At 42.1% G+C, this 14,243-nt stretch overlaps 1 protein-coding gene across 1 annotated transcript in view; it reads left to right on the top strand.

Annotated features, from left to right (window-relative positions):
• The window catches only part of LOC132526071 (uncharacterized), a 58,976-nt gene that overhangs the window by 351 nt on the left and 44,382 nt on the right, over positions 1-14,243 (top strand). The window contains exon 2 of the mRNA XM_060159822.1: positions 2,650-2,818. Coding sequence (XP_060015805.1) covers positions 2,650-2,818 — 169 coding nt within the window. The remainder of the gene's footprint in view (positions 1-2,649; positions 2,819-14,243) is intronic.

Raw genomic sequence — 14,243 nt, 5'->3', positions numbered from 1 at the left:
GCGCCCCAGGTGAAGGTGCTGGTAGCGCCGGGCAGGATAACGAGCGCTCCCAGGGTTGGATACGGCTCTGCCCGTGGTGGACCCGGGACCTGCGCTCAGCGCTCTGGGCTTCACTTCCCCCTCTGTAAAATGGAGTTTGGACTGGTACTCTTGTGCACCTTGCGATTCCGTTGCAGAAAAGCCCCTGGCTCTGTGTGACCTAAGGGACATGTCCCTTTATCTCTCTGAGCCCACGTTTCCTGTCTGTAAAGTAAGGAGGTTGAAGCAGATGATCCCTAAGGTCTCTTCTAGGGGATATGGGGTCGTTGTCCCTCATTGCACACCAAGTGCAAAAAGAAAAAAAGGGAACTGGATGGTTTGAGCAAGAATCTCAGCTCAAGATCTAGAGTCAGAGACACTTGGGTATGTGACTTTGGGCAAAGTGATTACATCTCTTGAGCCTCAGTTTCCTCATTTGCAAAGCTGGGGGTAATGATAGAACCACCTCAGGTTTTTGATGGTTAAATGGAGTAAGTTTTTAGCCTGCCCGTAATAAGCGCTATCCCAGTCCCAGCCATCAGTTCTGATATTTTCAAAAACATCCCTTAGCCACTGTGAGAACTTTTCTTAACTTTTGGAGTCTCGTCCTCTATGTAATTTATTTATTTAGGCTGCACCATGTCTTAGTTGTGGCATGCAGCATCTTTAGTTGTGGCATGCGGACTTCTTAGTTGTGACATGCAGGCAGGATCTAGTTCCCCGACCAGGGATAGAACCGGGGCCCCCTGCATTGGGAGCACGGAGTCTTACCCACTGGACCACCAGGGAAGTCCCCACTTCCTCTGTTGATGGGCAAATCTGTCCTCCTAGGAAGGATGGTTTTATAGGCTGATTCTGATGGGGAAACCTGAGCCTGCTTACCCAAGGCTGGGTGCTCATGGCCAGGGTATCTCTTCCGTTCAGCTGTAGTCTGGGTTATATCACTACCACACAGCATTAGGAAGAGTGAAAAGCTGGACACCACGTAGTGCAGAAGATACTTTCCCTTGCATAAGATACACACAGGATGTGAGCACTTACATGTTATAGTGCAGAAACAGCTGACTATTGAATTATAATATTTACATAATATACCATTTACATAAGACTGGATATGTATACAGTTATAAGGGATACATAAGAATCCTATGTTACCTACATTGAGTTCAAGCTTTGTATTAATTGGGAAAATTCTAATAAGGAGTTTTTAATTAGTGATGAAAATGTATTATTTTTAAATCTGAGAACTCCCAATAGCTTCACAAACAAGACTTCACTCATCCAACCGGCATCTTTATGTGGAAGCCGTATTCCATGAGTATTATTTGAGCACCTGTTATGCATGTGGTATTTTGTGGGGGGAGACTCCCAAGGATACAAAGATGTGTAAGATGATATTTGCCCTCAAGAAACATGGAGTCTAGTAGAGAAGATCAACTATGCATACAAAACACATATAAGTAGAAAGTGACATGTCTTGAGAGAGGTGCAGGTAACTGTGCTGTGAACATTCAGAGGCAGGAGACACCACTGCGAAGTGGCTATATGATGAGAGCCAAGGAGCAGACAGCATTTGTGCTGGGCTGTGAAGGATGTGGAGAATGTGGATATGCTAAGAAGTAGGGAAAAGATATTCTGGGCACCCTCCCCACAGCCCTGAGACATGGGGGAGAAATGTCTGTAGATACTGAGCTCTTAGAAGACAGGGACTGGGTTTTGGTCAGTGCTTTTATTCCCAGCTTGGCACATGGATGGCACACAGTAAGTAATAGTGAATGAACGGGAGCTGTGAGTTTTCCTGCAGAGGGGAAGCGAGATGTGGTCTCTCTATTACCCTGAGGCCCTTTTATTAGGCTCACATGCTTCTTACAGCCACTTTTCCAGGGGAAGAATGTGAAGAGGCAGATGGTTATGGGGCAAGGGCCATATCGTTGGCATGTTTGGTGCAGGACCAGCCAACTGGGAGCAGAGTGAACAGGGTCTCGTGAATGGGTAGAAGGGTTTTGTGAGTCTCTTTGTCTGGAACTGAGCTGAACAGCTGCAGGGGGAGGAAAGTACAGCACAGGAGCATGAAGCAATCTTGAGGACCGATGATGGACACTCCTCTGGCTGTTGTGGCATTTGTGTCTGTTCTTGGCTCTTCTTTTTCAATGGCCCACTCTTCCCCCGAGACATTTCTCTCCCAGCTGTGACCCACCTGGGAGTGGGAAACTGTGTGCACCACAGCAACAGACTGCCGAGGCCTGCAGCTGCTGCAAGGGAATGAAGCTGGCTCGCAGCACCATCCTCAGGCTGACTTCGAGGCCCTGCCCTTCCACAGGCCTGCCTAGGGCTGAACTTGTGCCAGGAGCTAGCGCTGAAGCAGACCACTCAGAGCAGTTGTCCCATGACCTGGGGAGTGTTAGGAGCTGGGACGGAGCTGTTACTTGAGGAAGGCAGAGCAGAGAAGATTGAAGGGAGAGTGGCTTGAGGACAGGGCAAAGCCTCCCAAGTCCTGTTTAGACGTCCTCTGGGACCCTCTGTTGCTCACAGAGGGTGCAGTCATCCTCAGAACAAGGAAGCTGGGGAGAGGTTAAGTGAGTACAACGAAGGAAGGAATGGGACACAACTGACTGTCTATTTTGTCCCTAGATGTGGGATGGTGCAGGACTTCTGGGGGCCACAATTGCTCCTTTTCCTGGAGATGTGACCCAAGGTGAGCTGTTACACCCTCTTCCTGGCAGCCTGTGCTCCCACCCCGGAATCCTGCGCTTCTTCTCTGTCCTGCCTCTCCAGTTTGCTTCTACTCCACTGGCTGCAGGTAAGTGCCTGCTGGGTGTGTCAGGACTCCTGTGTAGCGAAGTGCCCCGGGAAGCCTTAATTACTCCAGACCTGGTGCAGCTCAGGGCCTGTGGGGGAGGCCTACGTCAGCCTACTTCAGGGGCGTGGTGATCCATTGCAATTTACAACAGCTGGAAAGTCTTATGTTGCGACTTGAACTTTCCCTTCTGAGAGATATGAATTTTTAGGTTTAGGTCAAAGAGCCAGTGGTGGCACTTAGACCAGTAATCTTGCCACTGCCTTGGCTGTCACTAAAGGTGCGCCATCTGCCTCCCGGTAAGGCTAACCTGCAGTTAAACCAGGACTTTCCTTCCTTCCCATTTCAGCCAGATTTCCCTGCCCATTTCCCTCAGTTTTCCAGCCCAGTTTTTCTGTCGCTGGACATATTTGACCAGAGCCTCTCACTCTCACGCCCTTGCTAGTCACTGACTTGTTTCCATGGCAGCAGGTCACACCAGAGCTGATACTTCTCCCCTTCCTCTGCCAGGTTTGCTCATTCCCAGGCAGACGCCCTGGGGAGCTGGCACCCTTTAGGGGATTCTGTATCTGGGCTTGAGGACCAAGAATACAAGAGCTGTTTTCCCAGTGGGTAGGGAGGCAAGTTGGCAAAGGCTGCCCAGTGGGATTCCCTGGCCTGGGTCGTGACACCACCCCCCAGCCCCCGGCACCCCTGATGGCAGATCAGTGAGCCTGGGAGGTAGAGCTGCGGAGGCAGGTGTGGCAGGGAGGGTCACCCAGAGCAAGCCCAGGCTAGCGCAAGACCCCACGTGCCAGCCTGACTCAGGCCGCACATAACCGTGGTGGCAGACGACAGGTTGGGTGAAGGAAGCTGCCCCTCCCTGGAGGCTGGGCAAGGAGAAGGAGCTGATTATATGCACCCCATGTAATTGATCTTCATGCGGCCTGAGAAGGCGTGGAGCTGGGCAGCTGTGCCCAGGACAGCAGCCACCTGCCTCTGTGGGCCGCGCTCTGCTGTGCAGCTCACCTCTTGGTTTGGCGGACTGACTCCAAGGCCTCTGACTTTCTCCACAGCTTCCACCCTCACTGGTGGCTCAGCTAGATGCCTCCTCCAGCCCTGTCCCCAGTCTGATTGTCTCCATGTCCTAAATGTTCCCGTGCTAGGCTGAGCTCTGCCTCATCAGAATGTCCACACTCTTGCCGACCTCGAGCTTTTATTTTCTACACAGAAATGGGAAACTGGGAGAGGAGGGCTGAGTGCCATGGGGATAGAGCAAGTGGTTTAGGGGCAACAAATGGAATTATCTGAGGATTGGTGGGATGACTGAGCTGGTAAGCAGAGATCCCCCTGCGCCAACCCCAGTACTGCTGGGTGTCCTGTATGGCAGGTGGGGCTGGATGGAGCAAGGCCTACTGGATCTCCCTGCAGCCAGATATGCCGCAGGCGGTCCCTGCTGCCCCCAGCACCACCCTGTGCTGGCCTCTCCCTCAGCCCCGCTCTGTCATCTCTTCCGTCTCTCCCTCCACCCCTGGCCCACCCACACCTGAACTGCTTAGAAGTGCCGGTCTTGGCCTGCATGCTGCAGGACTGGTGCAGATACTTGATTCCTCTCCTCTTACTGAGGAAAAAGGACTCTGAAAAGAGGGGAAGTTAGGGCAAGAAGACCGAACTACGTGAGGGCTAAGATGCTGGGGATCTTCAGGGGAGATGCTGAAGAGACACTGCCAGAGAAGGACTCAGGGTACCAGTCAGCCCTAAGGGCCTGCTGGTCCCGGGCATGGGTTGTGGGGCCAGGTGAGGTGGGTCCAGTGGAGAATTCTGGTTCTGATTGGACCCTGTCTGACAGCCTGAGGGCCTGTGAAGGATCCATTTGACAGGAAGGCAGGGATAAAACCAAACCTACTCCTTTTTCTTATAGTTCATGTCTTTGAGCCTTGAGCTGCAAACTAGCCTCTCCTGCTGACTTTCCAATTTCCTGTGTTCTCCGACACCCGGGTGTAAACCTCAGGGTGATAACCCGCACTTTCCACGTTTACTCAGTTATCAGATTCTGAAGGTCCTTCATAAAACAGTTGCCTTTTATTCCCACTTCCTCCACCTAGCCCAAGTCCCTGCTCCCATGCCTAGACTACTGTAATAGCCTTCTAGCTGTGATGCCCTTTGGTCTGTCCAGGGCATCATGACTAGATTAATCCTGCAGAAGAATTGTTACCACCATGTTTATTGCCTTCCGTGGTGCTCTCTGTTGCTAGCCAGGAACAGTACAGCCTCTCTGTTCTTTAGCTCAGGACCTTTCCCAGTTTGGCACACAGCCTACCTACCTTTCTGGCTTTATCTTCCAGAACGTCCTAGCATGCACCTTTGACTCAAATCAAACTAGATTACTCAGTGTTTCTTGAAAGCACTTTTTCTTCCTCTTAACCTTTGCTCCTGCTTTTCTCTCTATCTGGAAGGGTCCTCTCTCACATTCATTTACTCATTTTAAAATATTTATTGAGCACCTTCTTTGTATTTTGAACATCTTCAGACTTACAGAAAAGTTGAAAGAGTAGTACAATGAACATGTATCTAGAGTCACCAGTTGTTAACCTTTTGCCACATTTCTTTCTCTTTTTCCCTAGATCCACTAAAAATAAGTTGCAGGCATTAAGACACTTCACCCCTAAATATTTTGGCCCATATCTCCTAAAAATGAGGACATTTTCTCACGTAACCACAATATCCTTTTTAAAAATTTGTGGTAAAATATACATAACGTGAAATTTACTATTTTAACCATTTTAAGTATACAGTTGCGTTGCATATAGCTGATTCACTTTGTTATACAGCAGAAACTTAACACAACATTGTAAAGCAATTATACTCCGATAAAGATGTTAAAAAAAAAAACATGTATACAACTGTGGCATTAAGTACATTCACAGTGTTATGCAACCATCACCACTATCCACTTCCAGAACTTTTTCATCATCCTGAAAAGAAACTGTACCCAGTAAATATCCCATCCTCCCCTGGTAACCTCTGTTCTACTTTCTGTCTCTATGAAGTTGCCTGTTCTAGGTAGTTCATGTAAGTGGAATCATGCAATATTTGTCCTTTTGTGTCTGGCTTACTTCATTTAGCATAATGTCTTCAAGGTTCACCCATGTTGTAGCATTGTCAGAATTTCATTCCTTTTAAAGGTTGAATAATATTCTGTTGTATGTATATATCACATTTTGTTTAGCTACTCATCTGTTGATGGACACTTGGGTTGTTTCCACCTTTTGGCTGTTGTGAACAATGCTTCTAGGAGCACGGGTGTGCAAGTATCTGTTTGAGTCCCTGCTTTCAATTCTTTCAGGTATATACCTAGAAGTGGAATTGCTTGGTCATATGCTAAGTCTATGTTTAACTTTATGAGGAACTGGCAAACTATTTTCCATGGCGACCAAGAAATTTCACAGTGCAGTATTATTATCTAGACTAATTAGACCATAATTACATTTCTCTACATATCCCTAAAATCTAGACTAGTCCTCTTGCCTTTTTGTTTTTCATGACATTGATACTTTTGAAGAATCCAAGCTAGTTTTCTGGTAAAATATCTCAGTTGGAATTTCTTTGAATGTTTCCTCACAATTAGATTCAGGTTAAACCTTTTTGCAAGAATACTACATAAGGGACACGCTCTCTCTTGCGTTGTTTCAATCATTTAATATTGCTTTATCTCATTAGTGTCGATGCTGAACCACTAAGACACCTTACATATAGGGGTACAATGATAGGAAGAAAAGGGGGATAGAAGATAATGGAATCACACCTTTAAATTGCTGACAAAGGGAGAGTTTCAGTCCAGAATTCTATAGCCAATGAAAATATCCTTCAAAATGAAAGAGAAATAAAGACTTTTTCAGAAAAATGAAAGATAAGAGAATTTATTGCCAGCAGACTTGCACTGTGAGAAATGCTAAATGAAGTTATTTAGGCTGAAAGGAAATTTGGAAACTTGGATCTATAGGAAGGAAGAGCCACAGAATTGATAATTCTGGGTAATTATAAAAGCATGGCTTTTTTCTTCTCTTAATTTCCATAAAAGACAAATGACTGTTTACAGCGAAAGTAATATAATTGTAAGATGCAGTTTATGACATACGTAGGAATAAAATATATGATAATAGTACAAAATATGGGAGAGTAGATTATATTATAGTTTTTTCTTTTGTGAAATGTGGAGTTCAATTACACTGTGAGAAGTTAGTGATACATATTTATAATTTCTAGAGCATTAAAAATAATAAAAAGATATAGTTAAAATGCAAAGAGATGAAACAAAGTATAATATTAATTATATTAAATATTGAATTATAATGTGTGACAATTATATCTATATTAATAATTAATACTATTACATTTATAATATTAATATAAATATATTCAGTTCCTCAAAAGAAGTCAGGAAAAGAACTGAGGAACAAAAGAACATATAGGGCAGACCTTCCCTGGTGGCACAGTGGTTAAGAATCCGCCTGCCAATGCAGGGCACATGGATTCGATCCCTGGTCTGGGAAGATCCCACATGCCGTGGAGCAACTAAGCCCGTGCTCCACAACTACTGAGCCTATGCTCTACAGCCCACGAGCCACAACTACTGAGCCCGCGTGCCACAACTACTGAAGCCCACGCGCCTAGAGCCTGTGCTCCGCAACGAGAGAAGCCACTGCAATGAGAAGCCCGCGCACCGCAACAAAGAGTAGCCCCCACTCGCGGCAACTAGAGAAAGCCCGCGTGCAGCAACAAAGAACCAATGCAGCCAAAAGTAAATAAATAAATTAATTTAAAAAATATAATAATAAAGAACATATGGGGCAAATAGAAAACAAATAGCAAGATGATAGACTTTGTTATGGGTTGAATTGTGTCCCCCACCAAAGCATATATTGAAATCCTGCACCTCTGAATGTGACTTATTTGGAGACAGGTCTTGTTTTTTTTGTCTTTAAAAATTTATTTTATTTTATTTTTTTGGAGATAGAATCTTTGTTGTTGTTGTTTTTTTTTTAGCTTCATTAAAGATAAGCTCCTTTATTTCATACAGATATACAGATACATATACATATAGATAGATATATAATCTTTTTTCTGATTTTATTTTCTTTTTATTGAAGTATAGTTGATTTACAATGTTGTGCCAATCTCTGCTGTTATAACAATTTTTTTAATACTAATTACATCTTTATTTTAATAAACGCTGTCCTTGGTTATTATATCCTACTTTTCCAAGGAGATAGAGTCTTTACAGAAGTATTATGTTAAAATGAGGTCATTAGGGTAGACCCTAATCCAATATAACTGGTGTCCTTATAAGAAGAGGAAATTGGGACACAGACGTGTACAGAGAGAAAATGATGTGAAGGCACAGGGAGAAGATGGTTGTCTGCAAGCCAAAGATTGAGGCCTGGAATAGATCCTTTCCTCATAGCCCTCAGAAGGAACCAACCCTGCCAACACCATAATCTCAGACTTCTTCCTTCCAGAACTATGAGTAAATAAATTTCTGTTGTTTAAGCCACCCAGTCCATGGTACTTTGTTATGGCAGCCCTTGTAAACTAACACAGACTTAAACCCAACTGTATTAATAATTCCATTAAATAGAAATGCTCCAATTAAAAAACAGAGCTGGTCAGAATAAAAAGTCAAAACCCAACTGTAGTTGACCCTTGGACAATGCAGGGGTAAGGGGCACCAACCTTCCCTGCAGTGGAAAATGTGAGTATAACTTTACAGCTGGCCCTCCCTATCCACAGTTCTGCATCAACGGATTCAACCAACTGATGATCGTTTAGTACTGTAATACATATTTATTGAAAAAAAATCCGTGTATAAATGGACCTGCAGTTCAAACCTGTGTTGTTCAACCTGTATATATCTAAAAGAGGTATAATTTTAACATATAGACACAATGTAAAAGGATGAAAAAAGATATTCTATGCACATAGAAAGCTGGTATGGCTATATTAATATTGGACAAAGAAATGTCACGACAATGAGAATTAGCAGAGAAAAAGAGAGACATTTCATAATCAAAAAAGGGTCGATTGAGGAAGGAAGATATAATCCTAAATGTATATGCACCCAATAACAGAGCTACAGAAAATGAAATAAAAGCTGACAGAACTGACAAACCTCTTAGATAGCCTCATCCACCAGAGGGCAGACAGCAGAAGCAAGAAGAACTACAATTCTGCAGCCTGTGGAACGAAAACCACATTCACAGAAAGACAGACAAAATGAAAAGGCAGAGGACTTTGTACCAGATGAAGGAACAAGATAAAACCCCAGAAAAACAACTAAATGAAGTAGAGATAGGCAACCTTCCAGAAAAAGAATTCAGAATAATGATAGTGAAGATGATCCAGGACCTCGGAAAAAGAATGGAGGCAAAGATCGAGAAGATGCAAGAAATGTTTAACAAAGACCTAGAAGAATTAAAGAACAAACACCTGAAGAATCAAAGAACAAACAAACAGAGATGAACAATACAATAACTGAGATGAAATGAAAAATACACTAGAAGGAATCAATAGCAGAATAACTGAGGCAGAAGAATGGATAAGTGACCTGGAAGACAGAATGGTGGAATTCACTGCTGTGGAACAGAATAAAGAAAAAAGAATGAAAAGAATGAAGACAGCCTAAGAGACCTCTGGGACAACATTAAATGCAACAACATTCACATTATAGGGGTCCTAGAAGGAGAAGAGAGACAGAAAGCACCCGAGAAAATATTTGAAGAGATTATAGTCGAAAATTTCCCGAACGTGGGAAAGGAAATAGCCACCCAAGTCCAGGAAGAGCAGAGAGTCCCAGGCAGGATAAACCCAAGGAGAAACATGCCAAGACACATAGTAATCAAACTGACAAAAATTAAAGACAAAGAAAAATTATTGAAAGCAACAAGGGAAAAATGACAAATAACATACAAGGGAACTCCCATAAGGTTAACAGCTGATTTCTCAGCAGAAACTCTACAAGCCAGAAGGGAGTGGCATGATATAATTAAAGTGATGAAAGGGAAGAAACTACAACCAAGATTACTCTACCCAGCAAGGATCTCATTCAGATTCGATGGAGAAATCAAAAGCTTTACAGACAATCAGGGCTTCCCTGGTGGTGCAGTGGTTGAGAGTCCACCTGCCGATGCAGGGGACATGGGTTCGTGCCCTCGTCCGGGAGTATCCCACATGCTGCAGAGTGTCTGGGCCCACGAACCATGGCCGCTGAGCCTGCGTGTCCGGAGCCTGTGCTCCACAATGGGAGAGAGGCCACAACAGTGAGAGGCCCGCGTACCGCAAAAAAAAAAAAAAAAAAAAAGAAGAAGAAGAAAAAGACCTACAAAAACAAACCCATAACAATTAAGATAAAGGTAATAGGAACATATATATCGATAATTTCCTTAAACGTGAATGGATTAAATACTCCAACCAAAAGACACAGTCTCGCTGAATGGATACAAAAACAAGACCCATGTATATGCTGTCTACCAGAGACCCACTTCAGACCTAGGGACACATACAGACTGAAAGTGAGGGGATGGAAAAAGATATTCTGTGCAAAAGGTAATCAAAAGAAAACTGGAGTAACAATACTCATATCAGATAAAATAGACTTTAAAATAAAGAATGTTACAAGAGACAAGGAAGGACACTACATAATAAACAAGGGATCAATCCAAGAAGAAGATATAACATTATAAATATATATGCACCCAACATAGGAACACCTCAATACATAAGGCAACTGCTAACAGCTATAAAAGAGGAAATCGACAGTAACACAATAATACTGGGGGACTTCAACACCTCCTTACACCAATGGACAGATCATCCAGGCAGAAAATTAATAAGGAAACACAAGCTTTAAATGACACAATAGACCAGATAGATTTAATTGCTATTTATAAGACATTCCATCCAAAAACAGAAGATTACACTTTCTTCTCAAGTGCACACAGAACATTCTCCAGGATAGATCACATCCTGGGTCACAAATCAAGCCTCAGTAAATTTAAGAAAATTGAAATCATATCAAGCATCTTTTCCAACCACAACACCATGAGATTAGAAATCAATTACAGGGGAAAAAAACGTAAAAAACATAAACACATGGAGGCTAAACAATACGTTACTAAATAACCAAGAGATCACTGAAGAAATCAAAGAGGAAATCAAAAAATACCTAGAGACAAATGACAACAAAAACATGATGATCCAAAACCTATGGGATGCAGCAAAAGCTGTTCTAAGAGGGAAGTTTATAGCAATACAAGCCTACCTCAAGAAACAAGAAAAATCTCAAATAAACAATCTAACATTACACCTAAAGGAACTAGAGAAAGAAGAACAAAAAAAAAAAAAACCCAAAGTTAGTAGAAGGAAAGAAATCATAAAGATCAGAGCAGAAATAAATGAAATAGAAACAAAGAAAACAATAGCAAAGATCAATGAAACTAAAAGATGGTTCTTTGAGAAGATAAACAAAATTGATAAACCTTTAGCCAGACTCATCAAGAAGAAGAGGGAGAGGGCTCAAATCAATAAAATTAGAAATGGAAAAGGAGAAGTTACAATGGACACCACAGAAATACAAAGCATCCTAAGAGACTACTACAAGCAACTCTATGCCAATAAAATGGACAACCTGGAAGAAATGGACAAATTCTTAGAAAGGTATAACCTTCCAAGACTGAACCAGGAAGAAATAGAAAATATGAACAGACCAATCACAAGTAATGAAATTGAAACTGTGATTAAAAATCTTCCAACAAACAAAAGTCCAGGACCAGATGGCTTCACAGGTGAATTCTATCAAACATTTAGAGAAGAGCTAACACCCATCCTTCTCAAACTCTTCCAAAAAATTGCAGAGGAAGGAACACTCCAAACTCATTCTATGAAGCCACCATCACCCTGATACCAAAACAAGACAAAGGTAGTACAAAAAAAGAAAATTACAGACCAATATCACTGATGAATATAGATGCACAAATCCTCAACAAAATACTAGCAAACAGAATCCAAAAACACATTAAAAGGATCATACACCACAATCAAGTGGGATTTATCCCAGGGATGCAAGGATTCTTCAATATATGCAAATCAATCAGTGTGATACACCATATTAACAAATTGAAGAATAAAAACGATACCATCATCTCCATAGATGCAGAGAAAGCTTTTGACAAAATTCAACACCCATTTATGATAAAAATCTCTCCAGAGAGTGAGCATAGAGGGAACTTACCTCAACATAATAAAGGCCATATGTGACAAACCCACAGCAAACATCATTCTCAATGGTGAAAAACTGAAAGCATTTCCTCTAAGATCAGGAATAGGGCAAGGATGTCCACTCTCGCCACTATTATTCAACTTGGTTTTGGAAGTCCTAGCCACGGCAATCAGAAAAGAAAAAGAAATAAAAGGAATACAAATTGCAAAAGAAGAAGTAAAACTGTCACCGTTTGCAGATGACATGATACTATACCTAGAGAATCCTAAAGATGCCACCAGAAAAACTACTAGAACTAATCAATGAATCTGGTAAAGTTGCAGGATACAAAATTAATGCATAGAAATCTCTATCATTCCTATATACTAACAATGAAAGATCGGAAAGAGAAATTAAGGAAACAATCCCATTCACCCTTGCAACAAAAAGAATAAAATACCTAGGAATAAACCTACCTAAGGAGGCAAAAGACCTGTACTCAGAAAACTATAAGACACTGATGAAAGAAATCAAAGATGACACAAACAGATGGAGAGATATACCATGTTCTTGGATTGGAAGAATCAATATTGTGAAAATGACTATACTACCCAAAGCAATCTATAGATTCAGTGCAACCCCTATCAAATTACCAGTGGCATTTTTTACAGAACTAGAACAAAAAATCTTAAAATTTGTATGGAGACACAAAAGACCCCGAATAGCCAAAGCAGTCTTGAGGGAAAAAAAAGGAGCTGAAGGAATCAGACTCCCTGACTTCAGACTATACTACGAAGCTACAGTAATCAAGACAATATGGTACTGGCACAAAAACAGAAACATAGATCAATGGAACAGGATAGAAAGCCCAGAGATAAACCCATGCACCTATGGTCAACTAATCTATGACAAAGGAGGCAAGGGTATACAATGGAGAAAAGACAGTCTCTTCAATAAGTGGTGCTGGGAAAACTGGGCAGCTACATGTAAAAGAATGAAATTAGAACACTCCCTAACATCATACACAAAAATAAACTCAAAATGGATTAGAGACCTAAATGTAAAACCAGACACTATAAAACACTTAGAGGAAAACATAGGAAGAACACTCCTTGACATAAATCACAGCAAGATCTTTTTAGATCCACCTCCTAGAGAAAAGGAAATAAAAACAAAAATAAACAAATGGGACCTAATGAAACTTCAAAGCATTTGCAAAGCAAAGGAAACCACAAACAAGACGAAAAGACAACGGTCAGAATGGGAGAAAATATTTGCAAACGGATCAACGGACAAAGAATTAATCTCCAAAATATATAAACAGCTCATGCAGCTCAATATTAAAAAAATAAACAATCCAATCAAAAAATGGGCAGAAGGGCTTTCCGGGTGGTGCAGTGGTTAGGAATCCACCTGCCAATGCAGGGGACACGGGTTCAAGCCCTGGTCCAGGAAGATCCCTCATGCCGTGGAGTAACTAAGCCCGTGCGCCACAACTACCAAGCCTGCATGCCACAACTACTGAAGCCTGCGTGCCTAGAGCCCGTGCTCCACAACAAGAGAAGCCACCGCAATGAGAAGCCTGTGCACCGCAACAAAGAGTAGCCCCCGCTCACCACAACTAGAGAAAGCCCTCACACAGCAACGAAGACCCAACGCAGCCAAAAATAATAAATAAATAAATAAATTTACTAAAAAAAAAAAAAAATGGGCAGAAGACCTAAATAGACATTTCTCCAAAGAAGACATACAGATGGCCAAGAAGCACATGAAAAGCTGCTCAACATCATTAATTATTAGAGAAATGCAAATCAAAACTACAATGAGGTATCACCTCACACAGATTAGAATGGACATCATCAGAAAATCTACAAACAACAAATGCTGGAGAGGGTGTGGAGAAAAGGGAACCCTCTTGCATTGTTGGTGGGAATGTAAATTGATACAGCCACTATGGAGAACAGTATGGAGGTTCCTTAAAAAACTAAAAATAGAATTACCATATGACCCAGCAATCCCACTACTGGGCATATACCCAAAGAAAACCATAATTCAAAAAGACACATGCACCCCAATGTTCATTGCAGCACTGTTTACAATAGCCAGGTCATGGAAGCAACCTAAATGCCCATCGACAGATGAATGGATAAAGAAGATGTGGTACATACATACAATGGAGTATTACTCAGCCATAAA

Source organism: Lagenorhynchus albirostris, chromosome 9, assembly GCF_949774975.1.
Source record: "Lagenorhynchus albirostris chromosome 9, mLagAlb1.1, whole genome shotgun sequence".
Taxonomy (NCBI): domain Eukaryota; kingdom Metazoa; phylum Chordata; class Mammalia; order Artiodactyla; family Delphinidae; genus Lagenorhynchus; species Lagenorhynchus albirostris.
Note: the sequence above shows the minus strand (reverse complement) of the source record. Positions and strands in the feature narration are given on the sequence as shown.